We start from the raw sequence: 19,416 nt of genomic DNA, 5'->3' as shown, positions 1-19,416 counted from the left end.
CGATCACGCCCGGGCTAAATTCCGTCTGTGCATGGGGAAACAAAAGCTGACTTTTATTTCGCGTTTGTTGGAGAGTTGAATATTTTGCGCCCACCCCTTATCCGCGTTTATCTTGCACGGAAGGCTACCTACCAAAGCTCACGTCGATCTCCAGGGCGGGACGATAAACTTTGTGCGTACGGTAGCACCTAGTGGGCTGGCAGAGCCTCTGTACTACACAACGTGTCACCGTGGTCCTATCCAAAAGTTGCCGGGGGAGGGAGATTTGCTTTTCACGCAGTGCCGACTAGGTAAATTTGGCTGGCCCTAGATCGATGGTCCCCGGATCCACGGTATGACGTCTTGGCTGCGTGCGGCACATGGTTCCAAAGAGGGAGTGGCATGTCGCGGCAGTCGTACGATCTTTTGACGCTAACTCTTGACCGACGCCTCGCGTTTCGCCATCATTCCAGTCGGTGGTGGAGCAGACTCGGGAAAAGGTAGGCGTGCTTTTGATAGCCAAGTAGCGTACAACGAACCCGGATATTTCCAAGAAGATCTCTGGTATTGCCGGTAGCCTTGCCGTAGTGACAGTGATGAGAGCTTTGATCTACTTAGTGCGTTATTAGCTCAGAGAACTAAACATGTTGTTCGCCGAAGCACGATGAGTGACGAGATAGGGGAAACCTGAGTCAGCAGTGACGAACCGGACCCGAGAGGACGGATCGCATCGCTCCACTCCGATAGTACCCCTCCGCGGAAATACAAGTCGTGTTTGGGGAAATAAGGAGACTGTATCCGCTCTCCACAGGTTGTTCACCTGCCCAGTCCTCGACAATGGTTGGATACTGAGCGAAACATGACACTCTTGGGATAAGGATGAATCCAACATGAGTGGTTTCAAGTCTTGGTGGGCGCTACCAACGCATCTCCCCTCCATAATCTGCAGGTGCGACGGAGAGTTGGCAGTTGGGTAGGTGCAGTGGGTAATTGATATTTGGTATTTGGCAGTTGCCCTCTTGGTACTTAGGGAGTAAGCCACAATGGCAATCAATCGCAGGTACCTACTAAGCAAGGCTAGTCTTCTCGGTACCTTCCATATTGACATTTGTTCTGCCGACGACAGCTGAGCACTCGGGGGCACGTGTCACAGCGCGGTCTCGTTTACCATTAAACTCCTGTCAAACGGAGATTAAGCATGGAAGGACGGATGCCGGTCTGCAAACTTCTCCCGAACTCCGCAGATTAAGATAATAACACGATCTCTTTTTTTACTTTTTTTGCGGGTAATTCATTCGCAGCTCGGCCAGAGTCGAATTGACCCATTTACATACGATACAAGCTCTACTGACCATGTACAGTTGAAATGGCCTCACACCGAAGTGGATTCAACAAGTCTTGTTGATGCATTACATCAACCAGAAACACAGCTCAAGTACCCAAGCGGCACATGCATGCCGTTGGCTACCAACTTACTATACGTACATGTTAATTAGGCTGAGCAATTACCAGACATGGGCCTAATTCAACTATAGAAACTGTCTGGGACAGAGTCACCCTAGGCGGCCAAGAACCGTCAATATCCACACCATAAGCCGACCATCACGCACCGAATTGCTCCAACAATACATACAGGGAATGGCCTCCTGACGCCCGCTGGCGTCGGCCGCTGGATACTGCCTTCAATGAGAGCACGGGCGTGGCAGGGAACGACATGGCCTCGGTAATCTGCCTACCTATGCTAGAAAAGCATACCCAGTGCCATCTCGGCTACTGGCGAATACCCTGCAAGAGCGAGCTGTCAGATCACTCTGATCACTCATCAAAAAATCAAAACCTCCTGCTTCCCTGAGGCTTCTACCCCGGATCCACCACCGCGTCGCGGATCTCACATGGTGCTGACAGGGTTTTAATCCTTCGTGTCCTAATTCGGCTTCATCTCCGGGTCGCTACCTACGAGAGCCACTAGTAGGCCCTTTCCTGTTTCCTTTCTCCAACTTTCCCTCCACTCGCTCGGCCGAGTCCCCAGAGGACACCTTGTTATCGACCGCTGGGTATCAATGCCAAAGACCTTGTTTGGCTGAGGGTTTCAGCTACAGGTGGCAGAGGAGAGATCAGCAACGTTCGGACTGAACGTATTATCGCCCGCGAATATTCGGCCTTGCAGGGTCCCTCAGTAAGTAACGCTGTTGGCTCTCACCACCACTGTCCCATTCATGAGACAGCGGCTTGGCTCAAATGCCGCAGATGCCACAATGCGGTGTTTAGGATCAACCACCCCCTTGACTCGAGGCTGCGATCTTCTAGATTTGGGAATTGGGATGCTTGGCGCCAAAGTGATAGACGGTTGCAATCATAACCTTTCAGAGTATCCTGCCTATGTTCTAAAACTGAGTCGTGTGTGTTTCAAAGCAATTCCACCATCAGTAACAAAAATCATGGACGCAGCCCTCTTTCGACTTACACTACGATTCCCATCGGCTTTGCAAGGGCAACTGCCGCTAGAGGGGTTGAGTGCCAAGCGCTCACAAGGATATTCGGACCAACGTAACGTGGGCACTGGGAAGAGGGGGGTGAGCCAAGCTTAAAAGTAACGGTTCCTCAACAAGCCACCCAAAAGGGTGTGAACACAGACAACACCCCGACACCATCTTGCACCCCACACCGTTGAGCCCGGCTGTTATTTTTTTCTTTCGGTCCCGACGGGAGCGAAAGGAACCTGCCTTGACTCGGCATTTCGCAGCCACACCAATCGTATTTCACGTTCGTATGGTTATTCGGCCCAAAGGAGTTAGATCAAACGCAATGTCTCAACGAAGTATTACCATCAATTTACACTTACAGAACACATAGCCGTGTAAGATGCAGGCCACAACTCATCATCAATGAAGGAACAAGGCCAGTTCTCGGCGCATTGTTGTCCGTTGCTGCCAACCAACCAAAAGCACGTCATGAAGCCCGAGTTCCTCCTTGTGTTTGCCGTTTGTGGCATGCACTACCTCTAATCACGTCTTCCATGGCATGGTCTCATTATTTCCCTGTCATAATGCCCCACAAACACGTCGTGCTTGAGGGGCACCGATCAAGTCAAGGATATTCGTCCGAGTTTAATCAAACTCTCGTACGGCTACAGTGCTGCATAATAAACCAAAAAGATACGGTTGCATTGGACCCGCAGAATACACAAAACGTTAAATGGCATATGCACACACGGCATTGCGTTCCGCATCACCATCTGTTGCTGCAAGCACAACTCGCTATATGTAGATACATGAGAGATTTGCGTGTATCAATATTGAAACACAACTCAGAACTATCAGCACCAGGAATTTTTATTCCATGGTAGGACATACATTTGAAAGCCCATGGGTGCAAGTGGCGAGACCATGGCCACACCACCTGATAGGCACTTTGAGGCCTTTCTGCAATTTTTTTCTTCTTCAAATTGGAAAACTGACTATCCTTCACAACGAACGCGCAATAAAACCGCGATGGTCAAGACCCCTGAAGAGCCTAAATAGAAACTCGCTTGAACTTACTTTATACGGGTTAGATCCAAAGGTAAACCGGCAATTGCTCGATGGTGCGGACCTGGAATTACACGGATGTGCCGCGGACGGCAAATGTCGATCTTCGGTTCGGAGACTAGAGCCCCAAGCCCGGAATTAACACTCCGTTGAAGACGGCCGGGTATATCTGTCCTTGCAACAACAGGGCTGCGCTTGAAACGATCAAATTCCAATTCCAGAAAGGCATTCGAGATGAGTGCATCAAATCTATGCAGATCATGATTCGAAGCGACATCATAATCGGCATTGATAAACACACGGGTATCATACAGTCATTACTTCGACATGCCGCACGACAGCCGGCATTCAACGGTGTGCTGTTCATGTATCTTGACGCACGCTTTGTTTGTAGGAAGTACGCACGCCCAGCCGCGGGACAAACCACAAGCGCGCGAAAGTCACTCCGTTTTCCAGATTGGTCATTACTGACATTTGGTTGGAACGCACTAGATTCCCCACGTACCAATAACGGGTTTGAGTTGAATTTAGACGGATTTCCGTTTCGGTCTTCAAATTGGGAGTTGTTTCTGCCGAAATTGGAGCACATCCATATCCCAGGAGTCTGGGCGCTGATGCGAAACCTTCGCTTCTTTCATCGCCGTTACACAAAGCGCTGAAGATAGACTTCTTGGAAGGTGGATGTAACTGCAGGGTAGTATGCCGATAATATTCGGTCATTGCCTTTTATGTCAGGAGCAGGGTTTTCTTACGGAGATTCGTGGATATGCAGCGGGTTCGCTGACTGCTCGGTTATACTCAATGCTTGTGGGTAGGTATGTAATGCTCTGCTGTTGCTTGGTACGGTACCCTGAATATCCGTATAGGATAGGTACTCATGCAGCCGAAACCGCGGAAACACCTTTCGTTCCTTCAGAGTTCTCAGCATCGGACCATAATCCTACGCTAGAGGAGGCTCCAGGGGCCGGCCCACAGTCATTCAGAGAGGAAGGTGAGATGAGCGGCACCATACTACTCAGCATGTAAGCCAACTCGTCTCCTAATGAGGAAGTTTCTTATTTCTCATTGCCCTATCGTTGACTGGCATAACGTTGCTAGCTAGCAGTTGTTCGGCAGAGCGATAACTGCTATGTCGATATGATCTGCCAACCCTCGAGAATACCATGGGATGCATTGACATGATTTGACTTTTGGTCCATGCACACGAGTCAACTGCCGTCAGCCATGCTTCTCCAAAAGAAAACTCATAATCCTATACAGAGTACCGACAGGATAACAACGCCTTGTCTTGGTCTGCCGAATTGTTACCCGAATCGAGACAACCTATACGACGCTCAGCCGTCTATCGTAAAGCAGGGTCACTGCTGACACACAATGTAAATCATGATTGGAGGACAAAGTCAATGCCATATGTACTACGATCCTTCACTTCGGCACTCTGAGCCTAATAGTGTAAGTCAGTGTAATTCCAGCTAAGGGGGTGCACTGACAACCAGGAAGCAATCGTGGCAGTTGGTCGTTTCCTGGGTGTATAGCCCTTCTGGCCAATTATATATGCTTCGGAGCTATACCGAGTTTTGGCAAGGGTTCGCGGCTCAAGTCCAAGAGCGATACAGAGTAAAGAGTATGTGCTCGTTATTGCGAAAATCGCTTACGTCTTCTCCGCTGTCACTCGTGATCTCATCCCTGGTTCGGAGATTGATGGCCTTAAATCCTTCTTGATACGGTTATCCCTTCAACCACAACGCCAAGACAGTGGTTACCGTACCTGGTTTAAGCCGCTCGGTAGTCACTTCTTCACTGGACGTTGGCACCGTCATACGTATACTGGACACGACTGTTCTAAGCTAGCAATGCAAATGGAAATTTGGAAACACGGTTGTTACTCAGCTTTGTGTTTTACTCAACGACCTGCCGGATTTGAGAAAGCGATACGTAAGAGCCTCGCTCGGTGTCTCCAGCTGTGACAATAACTTCATCGACACTACAAATACGGAAGTACGGATACATCTTTAGAGTTTGCTAGAACTGAAAGCTCTGTCGATCAACAACTATGACCCTGGATTACGGGCTTCTAGCGTGTCATCGTTCATGGTTGAGGCTTTACTCAAGTCTTAGTAACGATAGGACCCAACCTAGCCAGCGAAGAATCCGAGCATGGACGCACATGTGATAGCCTGGTCTGTTCTGGATCATTTACGACAGATCCAAGTCTAGCGCCGGCTCTTTCACCCGATCTGGATCAGCGACAAAGTACCGGCGTTCTAATACAACGACGGCCCACGGCCTTCCAGACCCTCCTCAAGTAATCCACTATTAAATGGGTCGCAATTTTTGTTTTTCTATCTCTGACACTCTAATGTACATCTGGATTCCCCTAAGGCTGGCTGAGTCATTGACAGTCTTGTCTGGATAACGCGCATTGACTCGGCGAATGTTCATCGGCATATCGCTCAACTTACATGCACCACGGCATTGCCTGGTAGGCCAGGCTTAGCGTAAGGAAGAATAGGAGAAAGAAACAAGTGGGATATTCGAGGTTGATGCAGATCAATGTAGCGTCCGTCCCTTGCTGGACTCGGCTGAGGGCGAAACACTGACAGGCAGGCGGGCGCACCTCTGTATGATATCTACAGCCCTTTTCATGTGCCTCGCTGGTCTAGTAAGACGCAATATCACTCTGACACGACCGAGAGTGACGCCGGGGAGTGCAGCTTATCCAGCCCTCGGCCCCCGTCATGATCTCACAGTTGAAAAATCCTGGGATCTTGGCTAGGAGGTACACACTGCGATGGCATTGGACAGGATACTTGCTGGCTCTTCCAACAGACTTGAGTGATGGTCAAATGTTAACTGCGCTATTATGTTGATATAGGATTGATCAACAACGCAGTAGGACATTGTAACGATTAGTTCCCTCGACTCAAAACATCCAAACGCTTATGCGGCTCGCCCGGGAGATATTTCCGCACTTCCTGCATCTTTGATGATGTTAAGCGAGCAACAAGGTTTTTTGGAACATCTGGGGTTGGGCGGCCGAAATCACGTACAATACGCAAAGCTGGGTCAGGTACCGTATGTATGTACCGAAGAGAGATCTGTGGCGCAGGTGTGTGCGGTCTGAGACAAAATCATTGATGATACTGACTCTTTGTCTCAGCTACCGACAAAGCCACAAAGATTGGACTGTCAGAGGTAATGTGCCGGACCCAAGACCTTAACTACCTTAGTGTGTTTCTGTGTGTGTGTGTGTGTGCGTGCGCGCGCTACTCGGGATTTCGTGAAAGTCCGCAACATCGGGTAACTGTATCCAAGATGAACAACAGCCGGCTGAGTAGAACAGAGAAGATCAGGCCAGAGCAGATCTGAGAGTAACTACCGTAATAGTAACAATGAGACAAGAAAGAAGCTTGTTCGAGTCAGCCAGGCTGAAGTTTGATTGAACCCTGTCTGTGCGATTCTGACAGCGAGCGGAGCTCCGACGCTGTATCTTGTGCAACATCTTAACGCAAATACGGAGTGCAACATAACATTACGCTTGACTTCTTGGCACAAGTCGCTAACTGGTGTTGTCACTGCCGATTGTCATGTCGTTGGTTGTTAATGTCTCATTGTGCCTCAGCATCTCGGGTAACCTTTTCCGCATCGTAAAGTCAGGCCCTCTGTACAGTGTCGGGACAAACAGAATCGCTGCCAGAGAACTGTACTGCGATCCTTCTCCAACAGATCAGCGCTGGTTCGACGGTATACGGTTCAGCCCCACCGGCACTTCTCACACCAAACCTATTGTTGCTGTGATTCCGACGCTCTGGATCCTGGCAATGCAATAGATATATACCCTGCATACGGGCCACAACCGCGGTCACCTAACTGTTGAAACCGGTAGTATGGTATCAGACGAGAGGAGGGCCGGCCTGCGAACAGGTATCCCAAATTGTCAACAAGAGGAATGTGGCGAGAAACCTCGCCTCAATTACGGATAGTTGTCAAGGTGAGGCGCGCTGGAAACCTGAATTGGGAAATGGGAATGAGGGCCAGTCCCAGTTACATAGCTATTAACCACTCAGGGGAGGGGGTTAGCATCATTGCTACTGTCATGTTGTTGGTGAGAATGATGCTGAGGCGACATTGATAATGTCAGAACAAAGGTCTGCGTGTAACCTCTGGCACATGCCAATGCAACAGTATCATATGTAAGACAGTAAATCAAGTATTCATGAACTGAGGGTGACTGCCTGTCCACAGGGTTTACAGAGATGTAGGTTAGGTGAGTTTGTGGTTTTTGTTCATGATCCCATGTATTTTTCTTATTGCTGAATGCCGAAGACAAGATTAGGTTGATGCAAGATGAGAATATGTACTTAATCTATAGGCTATCCAGGGGTTTCTTTATACCAGAAAAGTCTCAACTGATCTGTATCGAGCTGGTGATTATGAGAGCATCGGTGCTTGAGTTACTCGGCCTCCTTTTCTATCTAGAACAGTACACTTTTTATTAATTATATGTCAAAGAATTGTCCACCTATAATTTCTCATTTTTACTGTTAAACTCATATCTCTGCAAAGATCGAGTGAGTAATATATTTATAATTTCTCGTAAATCCGTCAGGTTATTCTTGGGTTATTGCTTTTTGTGTGGAATTCATATCGTGCTATGTGTACTCGAGTGAATGATAGAGTTTCTGTGAGGTGAGAGTATGCCCCTGACTATATCGCTGGACAATCGACTGGGCTGCCATTTATAAAACAACCTTAACCGAGGACTGAATCTTAACTCATAGAGATAATAAAATTAGACATAGGGGCCTCCTGTGTTGATCGAGTGTTCGGTGTGTTGAAGCCATCCTGTTCACTACGGTACCTCTGAGGAGACTGGATAGGACTGTAGCCCAGAGATGAGACTCGATTAGTTATTAACAGGACCAAAAGACATCCTAGTAGTCTTTGGACTGTTTAAAGTGTTCATATTATTGAAAGAATCGCCCCTACTCATGGCAAGTCTGCGGTGACTGATGGTTCTGGAACCGAGCCTCACAACATTCAGACGATTCGCAGGTGACTGGTAGTTAATCTTGGGGTTTAGTTCACGTAGTCTAGCGAATAGAGATTAGTATTTGATGAGGTTTGTAGGTGTTGTTCATCGTAAAGTAAGAGGGGATTAAACATCGAGTGCCACTTGGTTTGATATCTGGTCTGAAAGACACTCAATGATATCTCACCCATACTTACTTGTCTCAGGACACTGTTTCATAATTAAGACATAAGGGATAAACCATATAATAATAGTCCAGTTTGAGTCTGATACACCATAAAACTTGACGTGGGATAATGAGTCTTCATCGTTCACGACGCAACAGAGCTCGGTGATATCGACACGACCACTACCCTATAGTTTGGCAAATGCAGTAGCATATAAGGGGCTAATTATATGGTGATAATTGATGGAAGGGTACCGAACGGATTAGAAAGCCCGCTTCTAAGTGTTTATTCGTAGAACTGATATTGACTCACATAGAGAGGTATGTATATGAATGTTGATTCATTCGATCCAAGAAGAGATACGAGCTTAACAGTGGAGAGGTTGGTACATAAGTGACAACATCTCTTTCCAGACTGACAATGAATCACCCACCTATCATGTACATGAAAATTGAACCGTGTATCGTAACGATGAAGTTACATTCTTTTTATCCAAAACTCACGCCCTTTGGTCCAAAGAGGATAAGAATGTCCTTCAATGCGGGTGAAATCGCTCACATGTTGGAGTAAAGTCGTACGAGTTTCTGCAACTCGATAACCAACAAGTAGATTTATTGGCCAGAGGATGATGTATCAGATGTCAGCTTCTACGCGGGGTATAAACGGGAGGAGTATAAGTCTGATAACATATACAGTATCAGTGATGGGTCGAGTTGAGTATAAATACAGTTGTCATTGCATTCTTATACCCTACATCTTACCAACCTTCACACCCGACATGACAACTCAATTCACTACTCTTACGCAGTTCCTCCGCGATCTTCGACCGCGAAACCAGCTCATTTTAATCGCAGTAACAAGCGCCGCCCTCGGTATCCCAGTCCTACGTATCGCCATCGAGGACTACCGCGGGTATATCGCCCTCGGACCTGGCGGACCACCTCACAATGTTATCGGATGGTTCGGGCAGATTCTTCTGAAGCCGTTCAAGAAGGAGCCTTTTCATACAAGCTGTTATGATGAGAAATCATTCCAAAAAGCAGGTCCTAACGGGAGTGTTGCTTTCTTGAAGGAGGAGGATGTTCCTGCTCGAGAGGCACCGAGACCGACAGTTGGAAGTTGGACAGCGCCGAGTCGACAACTGACAGATCTGGCGAGTAAGGACATAATTGACGTATGTTGTGCAGCAAATTATATACGATAGAGTCTCTGACAGTCACAGCGCTATCAATCCTTCCTCTCCTCACTCGCGTCAGAGTCACCATCCAAGCTCGAAATCGCAACATCTGTCGTCGAGCGACACGGTCAAGCTCTGTTCGTAGCTTCTGAGAAACCAAGCCACCCAATTGCGAAGAGTATGTATAGAGAAATTGGACACATGCATGGTAGCGACGGTTCGATGCATCTCAACTTGGCGCCTCGAGATGCAAAGTTGGTGCTGGAGAGGGGCTGGGGTCAGCGCCATCCCCTGGGCGGTACTATTTTGTATTTGGGAGATGTCATGGTTTACGCTCCGAGGAATGAGGAAGAGCTTGAGGTTGTCAAGAGAATTACGAGGGGAGCTGCTAAGTTTATGCTTGGAGAAGAGTCTTGATAGAGGAAGCTGCAATTTGAGTATGAGGACTTATGACGAACGTATCTTGGAGGGACTGTTTTATCAATATCGCATCATGTCAACAGTCTGATGGCTTTATATGTTCCGAATGACTGATACAAAGACGTTGTGCCATTTGAATGGCGAGTGACAGGTGTATGAACAGTTGCACGCGTGGTAGTGGATGTCTTCAAGTTGATGGTAGTTGCATTTAATTAAATCATTTCAATAAGACAAGAGTGGCATGTCAGAGAGAAGAAGAATCTCGCCTTTATTAAATTGAACGATAAAATATAATATTACTTACCATACAGTTGGGTGATGTTCTTGTCGGGGTTCTCATGCTATCCATCACCCGAGCCACAGGGTAGGTGAGTTTGGGTGGTAACCCTATATAAATCCCAATTTGTGCATATTCCTTCACCAACAAAAAAGCAGCTTGGCGCAGTGGAAGCGCGGTACGTTTATACAACTACTCTTCAAGTTACGCACAAATGACTAACATGTCACAGCCGGGCTCATAACCCGGAGGTCACTGGATCGAAACCAGTAGCTGCTATGGTTACAATTTTTTTGCGGTTCCTTTCACCTTTTATAGTTACCTGATCACAGAGAGTGGAGGCTCATATACCCTAACCGAAAGACAGTTTGCCACCACAGAAAGCAGCTTGGCGCAGTGGAAGCGCGGTAAGTTACTTTACACATTCAACGAATGGTTAGATTCAATATTCTAACTCTTCATAGCCGGGCTCATAACCCGGAGGTCACTGGATCGAAACCAGTAGCTGCTACGTTACATCTTTTTTTATGCTCTTCTGTTACATTTTTGGTTACGGAGTGTAGAGAAGATATTGTGGATATAGAGGGCGTCTAGTAGAGCGAGCAGTGAGGATAGAAACGACTAACACATGATTAGCATATGGACTGTACTTAATTCCACCTATCAATATTCTTGGCTTCCTACAGCATGGGGCCATGTCTTGTTGTTCAAGGTTATGTCCAATATCCTCATGATTCGTTGAACAACTGTCCAAGTACCCAAAACTCTCCATCAGCTTACAAATATTCTTCAGACGGCTCTTGTCGTGCAGATACCCGTACTCGCTAATTAAGTCTTCATGCCAGAGAGCTGATTTGGAAAAAGCAGAATAAACTCGCGTAACCCATGGCCTGCCTGTTGCCCGCAACATCCCAAGATCATGAAGTGGCAGGACGCTTATATATGCAACACCTCGCTTGTGGGTATCATCCAGGAAGCTCTCCGGGATGTAGATTAAACGTGGCACTAAACTAGTGATCGTTGCAGGGTTTTGTCTTTATATATAACACCACTTTCTTAAAGTAACTAGATAAGCTCTGGCGGTGTAAGGTTGAAGTTGTTTCTTTCGGCAAAAGGATCCGAGGGGGCTTTTTTTTGTTTCTCAAAATCGATCGTGCACCTTTTTCCACAACGTGGGCCACAGTGGGACGGACGGGACGGGACGGTTAATAAGAGGGTTAATGAAGAGGTCCCATATTGACTTTCTCAGCCCTACGGGTCAACGTGTTGAAACGTTGAGATAGCAACGGGGATGTACTGAGTCACTCAGGCTAATGGAAAATTCTTCACATACAACGAATAACCATTGTTGATGTGGCAGGATGTGGCATGGATATTCCATGTACATCGGGCTTTTGGATGGAGATTGGTCAGTCCAATGTTGAAGAGTTGCGGACAATCAGGTGTAACTGGGCATCAAGCCATCAATGAAAAGTTTTATATAAGTGGTTCTGCATAGGTAGCTGTATATCCAAGAGTCTGGAGATTGGTCTAGACTCTTGACGTGTTGTTGATCAGATCTCGACTTGTAGAGGTATATTGATACAAGGATTCCTCAGTCTTCTTTTCTTTTCCTGTCGACAATATAAATAAGCTCATTCACATCATCCAAGCTCGTCAACTATACTGAACCGTGCTGTTTCAAGCGAGTCGCATATCTCGCCATCATCCTTTCCGTGCCCACCATTAAAACAACCCCTGTCAGATCATTTTCAGTTCATGCTTTCAAGAGCCGCCAGATGCGCATATGTACCTACGCATGCACATGCACCGAATAGGGATCAACATTCAGGGGATACATGATCAGAACCACTTCTTTTTTCTTCTGCAACCTGCTTGCCCAACAGAAACAAGACTCTAATAGAGACTAGTCCAGAGAGTCAGAAACAAACATCAAGTAATCAACGAGCAAGGATCCCCGCGCGTTAGGGCCAAAGGGACAGGACATTCAAAGTGCAAGTGGAGAGAAGACCCTTGGAACCAGCCACTCGAATTACGGTGAGCAGCTCTACTACTGCAAGACTTGCAGTTCCGCGTGTTCCCCTTCCTCCACTTTGACCTCTGCTCCTACAATTCCATAGGTTCGATGCGACAAGACAATTGCTGGGTACTGTATCAAATCGCTCTACAGGCACATGTACAGGTACAGGCACAGTAGCTCCTCTCTGACTTGCATCTGCAATTGTTCGCATATCGCCCTTGACTCGTTTTGTTTTATTCTCCATCCTCTTTCTTGGTTTTCTCGCACTCAACAATTGCCCCTCGGAAGTCAATTAATCAACGACTTCTCAATTAAATACAAACCAACGCCTCTGGCGAATGCGCGCATATCAACAAGTCCAATTCAAACCCTCTCCCTCCATCAATCCCCTAAAAAAGGACACAAACCTTCAAAATGGGCTTCCTCGATTGGAACGACGGTGCCTCTGTCCTGTCAACCAGGACATCATCTCGTCGCCATAAATCTTCTCGCTCTCACAAGAAGCGCTCACGATCAAACTCGAGCGAGCGTGGCCGCGGCTTCACAGAGTCCATCTTTGGTGGTGGCGGTAGCAAGCACAATGCCTCTCGCGCTTCATTCTTTGGACTCGGAGGCGGCAACAGCAGCCGCTCCAGCTTCTTTGGAAACAGTATGTTCTTCCTCCACCTCTGGTAAACGCGTTGGGTTACTAACTAGTTTGGCTACCAACTAGATCGCTCTTCTTACTACAAACGCTCCCCTCGTCAGGGCTTCGTCCAAAAGACCTACAAGCAGCTCAAGCGTCTCCTCCGCGATCTCGTCCACTGGGCCAAGCGCCACCCCTGGAAGGTCTTCTTCATGGTCATCATGCCCCTTGTCACCGGCGGAGCTCTGACTGCCCTCCTCGCACGCTTCGGCCTGCGCATCCCGCCTGCCATCGAGCGCATGCTCGGCGTGGCCTCCAAGGCCGCCACGGGTGATTCCTCCGGTCTTGTGGGCGAAGCTGTCCGCATGGCCAGTGGCTTTGGCGGCAACACTTCTGTTCGTATGGAGCGCGATACGCACACATTCAGCAGCGGAGGTGGTGATGGTGGTGGCAGCACATGGGGTGGTCTTGCTGGTATGGCCAAAAAGTGGATGTGATGTGCTTTCTATTTAAGCGAGCGAAGCGAGATGGCGCCGTTACTTTGAATTGGACTGGACTGGACTGGATGGGATTGGTATGGGATATTGACTGACATAATTTGACGAGACGACACGCGTTTTGGGTCATCGACTCCAGGCGTTTTGGGAACCAGATTCCTTTTTATTTATTTCTTCTACTGGGAGGATTTTGTGCTCACGTCGCCACTTCTACTTATTTGGCCATGATTTTACATAGATACACTACATACATGCCGGCATTCTTGAATAAACTCACGACTTGATGACCCCTGATACTTGCAAGATGTGTACCTGTCCCAAGAATGTGATCGCCCACGCCAAAATGCTGCGCACCAACATTCTTCAGCCTAGACGCCTGATCACGATTCAAAGCATGCCTCACGTATTTTGCACTCTCCTCCTAAGTTTGAAGAATTTCAGCACTATGTTCATTACTAGTTCTGTCCATTTCTCACCAACCTCCGCGATATACCAAGCCACTCATGTCTCACTGCTTGCTTTTCTCGGCAGTGACACCAAGCATGCCAGCCAGGAGCATGTTCCCCTCTCCTTCTATCGGGAGTCCAAGCTACCACTCAACCCAACTCAACCAGATATGTTGGCTCGGGAGCAGTAACGTGGGCCAATCCCAGATACCAATGCGAATCATGCAATCATTAACCTCTGCGCCCGTTCCCATCCATAATCCAAAATTCTGATAAATCAATCGATCCAAGGCTTTTTTTTTTCTCCATTGCGAGTGTTGGTACCCTGTTTTTTGATCGATGTTGTTAAGTTTGACATTACTTGGTGCAATAATGGCAGATAATGTAGAATTGCCCAGCCGCCGAGATTCAGTTACTCGTAGACCAATGCCAGAAAATAAGTATTGTACACATGCTCGCATGCAAATGCGGCGACGCAGTCATAGAACGCCAACGCTTGTAGAGTTTCTTCGAGTCGGGTCTCCCTCATCATTATTTAGTATCGCCTTCTTTCTCCTTGATGGGTTCCTTCTCCTTGGTGGGCTTCCAGAACTGCATCATGCGACCCAGCTTCTTTGTTCGGCTGCTCTTTACCTTCTTGTTCTCATCGCTGTCCAGTGTGACTTCCATCGACAGCTTGCTCCGTTCACCGTGAGAGCTGCTGATAAGACGACTCAGGCTAGCCAGGCTAGACCTTCGACGCCCAAAGGCAGATGACACCGAAACAGGGCGAGGCTCTCGAAGTGTCGGTTGTGATTGGCGTTGACCTGGGAGAAACATACTTTCTCGCGTCATTGTGGAGTTGCTCGACGTCAGTGAAGGAATATCGTAATCCACCGAAACCCGAACCTCGGGACCAGGCTCTCCCATCAACAGCAGAGACCGGAAGTTGTTCTCATCAGCTACCGACGAGGGAGCTGTCGAGATTCGCTGCACATCAACAGACATGGGAGACCTAGGCGACGGGAACGAGGACGAGTAGCTGATGGCGTAAGGACTGTTTGGTACGTTGGCTGGTGCTGGAAGGTGCAACGGGCTGACTTCGCCGGGAGAGAGGTCGTTGTTGGCAGAGAACCTCTTGAGTGACGAGTGAGCGGAGTCGGCAGTGCCGCATCGTTCCGCAGGCATGAATGGCGAACGGAATATTACACTTGGGAACTCCTCGGCGATGACACTTTCGTGAAGAGATGACCTTGAGCGTTCGCCTCTGACCGTACTGCCGGATATTTGATCCTTGTCGCTAAGGCTAGAAGTAGTTCGTCTCATGTTGTGCACTGATAGCTTATCCTGGGAATGACGAAGAGGGTCTCGAACACCACCGGCTGGAGGTGTAGCGTCGCTGTCAGAGTCAGTCTCTTCTTCCGAAGAGTCATCGGTTGTTCCAGATCTAGCATTGTCATCATCCTCTTCATCTTCCTCAAAAACATCGGCCATGGTGGAGCTGCTGTTGTAACGATGTATACCAGCACGCCCAGGGTCAAAAGGAGGCAGATCAGGAGCAGACTCAGCACGCCGGTGATAATGCATACCAGGGCCGCTGAAGCCCTTCATACCTTGTGCACTGTGGAGTCGACGCTTCCCAACACCGCCAGCTGCTCGCTGGGCGGCCTCCCACTCAGGATTCATAGGCAATGGTGTGTTGAAAGGACCAAGAGCTGCATCTAAATCGATCATGGGATATGATGATTCATCGGCTGATCGCTTTGGTTTCTCATCCTCCTGAGGAGGATCAGGAGACTCCGTGACAGTGAGTGTGGGAGTTGAAATCTGCAATAATTCTGGCTCTCCATACATTTGATCCGCACCCTCATATCGGGCGACGCTGGGTGCTGGAGGAGAAGGAGAGCAACCACCTTCGGATTTCGAGCGTTTGTTGTGAGATTTTGGCTTTCGCGGTAAAATAGCACCGGCCCAGCCCTTGACTTTCTTCTTCTTCTTCTTGCTCTTCTTGCTACTCTTGGGTTTGGCCGGCACCACATCAGGAGTTTCGGTAGCGGTGTCAAATCTGCTACCAGATGCAGGCGCTATCTTTGTCAAGAGATCAAGTGAGCCAGCGCTCTGCGGTCGTGCCTTTCCGGGAGATGTGTTGCCACTCGAGTGCTCTCTAGCAAAGAATGACCAACGCTTTCTGGTCGGACTGGGCTCAGGATCTTCCGCCTTGGGGGCATCGGCGAAATTGAGCAGGGTAGGAATTGAGTTTCGACGCTTGGGCGAGCAGGCTGCGTTGGCCAAATCGTTGGTATTCTCAAGTATGGCACCTGCTGTGCTTGGTCGAGAATCCGATATCTCGCGAGTTGGTGTTTGAGATAAAGGTGATGGACTATCACGGCCACTGGGCGAGTTCGCTGAAACGATAGATGAGATACTGCCAGATAGGGAATGTCCAGGGCGCGCTGTTACAGTGCTAGATGTCTCGTTGGATACCAAAGACAAGGGTCGTGGTATGAACTCGAGTGTGTCAGAGAATCCAACACGAGCTTTAGGGTTCTTGGGACTGCTGTCGGGTGATGATTTGGTGACCGGCTCTGTGGTCACTTTCGACGCCTCCGGTTTGGGTACTGGTTCGGGGCCAGGCGTGATTTGTTCGTCAAGCTTAAGAGATCCTTGATTGTTGGGTTGCTCATAGTCAGTCGGACTTGTTGGTGCGCTGTTCCCACGACCGGCAGAATCAAAAACGGGTGGTTGGAGGATAGGAAGGTCATTTGTCGAGATGGCGCCAGAAATTCCTCTTCGATGACCCCTTCTCGGTGGGATTTGAAATGTTGGCGACACAAGTCCACTCTCGGACTTTGTTGGACTGGTGCTCATAATGGCAATCGAATTGCCCTCACGAAGACGGCCTCCAACGAATTCACTACCGCCTCTTCGGTGCCCATGACCGCCGGGTCGCTGTTGTGATGCACCATTCCTGGGAGAATGAGGAGAAATTGGAGGAGTCAAGAGGAAGTTGTTCTCGCGATCTGGGGAAAGCATCGCACCAGGGTTGAAGCTAAAATCTGGCAATGCTGACCGAGCATTTCTCTCCGCATTTTCAGCGGAAAACCCAAAACTGAAGTTGGGGGTCTCAATAGCCGACATGGGACGACGTCCTGTCGCTCTTGAAAAGGATGAGGGTGCGGATGCTGAGACGGGTGGTTGAGCTGGAAAGACGAATGGAGGGTTTGGAGGCGGTTCATCAGCTTGGGCGCCGCAGTCGATTGATTGAGATCCATTTAATGAATTCATCGAAGCAGCAAATCGGTCGGCAGGGCTGTCGAATGCTGGACCAGAAGATGGGCCTGATAGCCGCTCGGGGCCAAATGTGGTTGCCATCTTCTCCTCAGCCGCGCAGCGGCAATCGAAGCGATGGGCAACGGTGGGTTAATTAATAGTTCATAGGACAAGCGGATATTCGTTCCAGGACCGCCAGACTCGCTTGATTGTTCGATTCGAGCGGTTGGATAGCAATAATATGTTGGCAGTTTCGAAGAGATTGTCGCGTCTGAGGCGTCACAGGCAACGATCAGTCTAAAGAGCTTGAAATGAGACGAAACTGGCAAGAAGGCGAATGTGTCGTCCTCGCAAAACAAATTGCTACAATATGCGATGGTGCTAGGTAACGGACCGGATAGAAACGGCAGCGACGGGCTTGAAAATTGTCGAGATGAATCGCAGAGAATTGGCAGATAAGACGAACAACTCGAATGGTGAGTGTAAAACTAAGTAAGGTATGTAACGTATAGAAAAAGGAGTGGACGGACAAGACCAGCGCAACTCTGCAAAAGACAAGAGAGCAACTGGAATCGCACCAAGAAAGAGGAGGTCGGGAAGAGGAAGAACAAGATTCTTCGCTCGCAAAAGGCGGCGTTGTTGTTGAAGTGAGGCCGGAGAGTTGAAGAAGAGAAGACGGGACGGGACGGGGGGGGGAGAAACGCGATTTCGTGATCAAGCGAAAGGTAGTGGAGTCTAAAGAGAGGGAAAGCCAAATGGACTTTGTTCAGCCACGTCTAGCAAGTGCAAGTGCAAGGGGTCCACTGTGATTAGAGTACATCGAGGCAGGTACCACTGCAACCAACACGGAGGGAAGCAGACCGCCGGAAATGGCGAAGGAGGACCTGCGTCTCTAGTACCTCGACACTTCCTTCCAAGTCTGGTCAGGCCCCAGGTCCTGGCCCCCTTGGTCCTAAGTCTTTAGGTTAGGTTAACTCCTTGCAACTAATCCCTAGTCCTTACTGGAGTTGGATACCCCAGTCCAGGTACCTGACCGGGACAATCTGACTGACCTGTCTACTAGCCAGAGACATGTACGAAGACTTGATCAAGGGGTGCCACTTCAGGGACTCGAGTTAACAGCTTGCGGTGTGTGCTGTTGTTGTTGTCGTGCACTGCTGTGCTGTGTGTGCTGTGCTCTGTGCCAAGGTTGGAGTGGATGCCAATGGATGGTGGTTCATGAATCGAGGAATCAGGGTGGCCCAATACAGAAGCCGCAGAAGCCCAATGGGGACATGATTGATGAACCATGCTTCTTTTCGATAACAGATACGATCTGGTGTGTTGCATTCAACTGTAGGTATCCAGGGCAGAAGCATTGAGTTTGGGCGAACAGGTGAGAGAATAACTCAGACAATGCCAGCGCCAGCGCCTACATCGTTTGTCCCCCTCCCTTCCCTTCACTTCCATCCATCCATGATGGATTCCCTTTCTCCAGTACAGTGCCTTCCATGCAGCCAGGGGTGGCCGGACCTCCTCTACTCCGCTTGGCAGTGGGTCTCCCCGAGCATGAAAGACCCGCACTGTGTTGTCCTTTGCTGGGGCAAATTACATCGAGGCGGTCATTCTCGTTGCTGACTTCTTCACTGGTTGACGACAATTACAGCGCGAATTACCATCTTATGCTGCTGGAAGCTGTCGATTGATTCACTTCTGTTAATCATGCCAATGTGACAAGAACATGGATCAACCGGGTATCGAAGTTTATTCCAAGAGATAAACAAACGCTCTGAGTCCTCACCTAATCTTACTGAAACAGGACAGCAATACCATCGTGGAGATTGATCTTCACTGACAGCCGTTACACACACAATCTGTTCATGGCGGTCACCATTTCATGACAGGTACTGTCAATATCGGCACATGATACTCCATGCCTGCCCACATCTGCACTGTGACCTCGCAGGTTAGACCATCCCTGTCTGGTCCTTTGTTCTCCCGGCACTAAGCACTACAGTAGG

General features: G+C 48.7%; 5 protein-coding genes and 1 non-coding gene across 6 annotated transcripts; 3 read left to right on the top strand and 3 right to left on the bottom strand.

Annotated features, from left to right (window-relative positions):
• Nucleotides 1–1,393: 1,393 nt before the first annotated feature.
• Nucleotides 1,394–3,971, bottom strand: FGSG_07367 (uncharacterized protein; the record flags this gene model as incomplete). The annotated part of the gene is made up of 10 exons (XM_011328828.1): nucleotides 1,394–1,454; nucleotides 1,613–1,715; nucleotides 1,937–2,015; nucleotides 2,180–2,282; nucleotides 2,444–2,538; nucleotides 2,822–2,906; nucleotides 3,192–3,236; nucleotides 3,333–3,401; nucleotides 3,519–3,700; nucleotides 3,888–3,971. The coding sequence occupies 10 exons, from the start codon at nucleotides 3,969–3,971 to the stop codon at nucleotides 1,394–1,396; spliced, it is 906 nt and encodes a 301-aa protein (XP_011327130.1).
• A 4,305-nt stretch (nucleotides 3,972–8,276) lies between these two features.
• FGSG_13138 (uncharacterized protein) lies at nucleotides 8,277–9,049 on the bottom strand (the record flags this gene model as incomplete). Its single annotated transcript, XM_011328827.1, has 3 exons — nucleotides 8,277–8,455; nucleotides 8,736–8,887; nucleotides 9,018–9,049. 3 exons carry the CDS (start codon nucleotides 9,047–9,049, stop codon nucleotides 8,277–8,279), a joined length of 363 nt encoding a protein of 120 aa, XP_011327129.1.
• Nucleotides 9,050–9,483: 434 nt separating this feature from the next.
• On the top strand, nucleotides 9,484–11,321 carry FGSG_07366 (uncharacterized protein; the record flags this gene model as incomplete). The annotated part of the gene is made up of 5 exons (XM_011328826.1): nucleotides 9,484–9,879; nucleotides 9,922–10,242; nucleotides 10,614–10,666; nucleotides 10,898–10,986; nucleotides 11,266–11,321. 5 exons carry the CDS (start codon nucleotides 9,484–9,486, stop codon nucleotides 11,319–11,321), a joined length of 915 nt encoding a protein of 304 aa, XP_011327128.1.
• Nucleotides 10,733–10,858, top strand: FGSG_20671. Its single transcript has one exon. It is a non-coding gene; the product is annotated as a tRNA-Ile (tRNA).
• A 1,544-nt stretch (nucleotides 11,322–12,865) lies between the features above and the next one.
• FGSG_07365 (uncharacterized protein) lies at nucleotides 12,866–14,015 on the top strand. The gene is made up of 2 exons (XM_011328825.1): nucleotides 12,866–13,248; nucleotides 13,312–14,015. The coding sequence occupies exons 1-2, from the start codon at nucleotides 13,014–13,016 to the stop codon at nucleotides 13,719–13,721; spliced, it is 645 nt and encodes a 214-aa protein (XP_011327127.1). The 5' UTR covers nucleotides 12,866–13,013; the 3' UTR covers nucleotides 13,722–14,015.
• A 683-nt stretch (nucleotides 14,016–14,698) lies between these two features.
• On the bottom strand, nucleotides 14,699–17,518 carry FGSG_07364 (uncharacterized protein; the record flags this gene model as incomplete). The annotated part of the gene is made up of 1 exon (XM_011328824.1): nucleotides 14,699–17,518. One exon carries the CDS (start codon nucleotides 17,516–17,518, stop codon nucleotides 14,699–14,701), a length of 2,820 nt encoding a protein of 939 aa, XP_011327126.1.
• Nucleotides 17,519–19,416: the final 1,898 nt, after the last annotated feature.

This window comes from Fusarium graminearum, chromosome 4 (genome assembly GCF_000240135.3).
Source record: "Fusarium graminearum PH-1 chromosome 4, whole genome shotgun sequence".
Classification (NCBI taxonomy): Eukaryota; Fungi; Ascomycota; class Sordariomycetes; order Hypocreales; family Nectriaceae; genus Fusarium; species Fusarium graminearum.
Note: the sequence above shows the minus strand (reverse complement) of the source record. Positions and strands in the feature narration are given on the sequence as shown.

Excerpts from the sequence above, each read along its gene's own strand:
- FGSG_07365 (XM_011328825.1), top strand. The coding sequence starts at position 13,014 with ATGGGCTTCCTCGATTGGAACGACGGTGCCTCTGTCCTGTCAACCAGG. Across the intron at positions 13,249-13,311 it reads CTCCAGCTTCTTTGGAAACA|ATCGCTCTTCTTACTACAAA; the intron begins GTATGTTCTTCC and ends GCTACCAACTAG.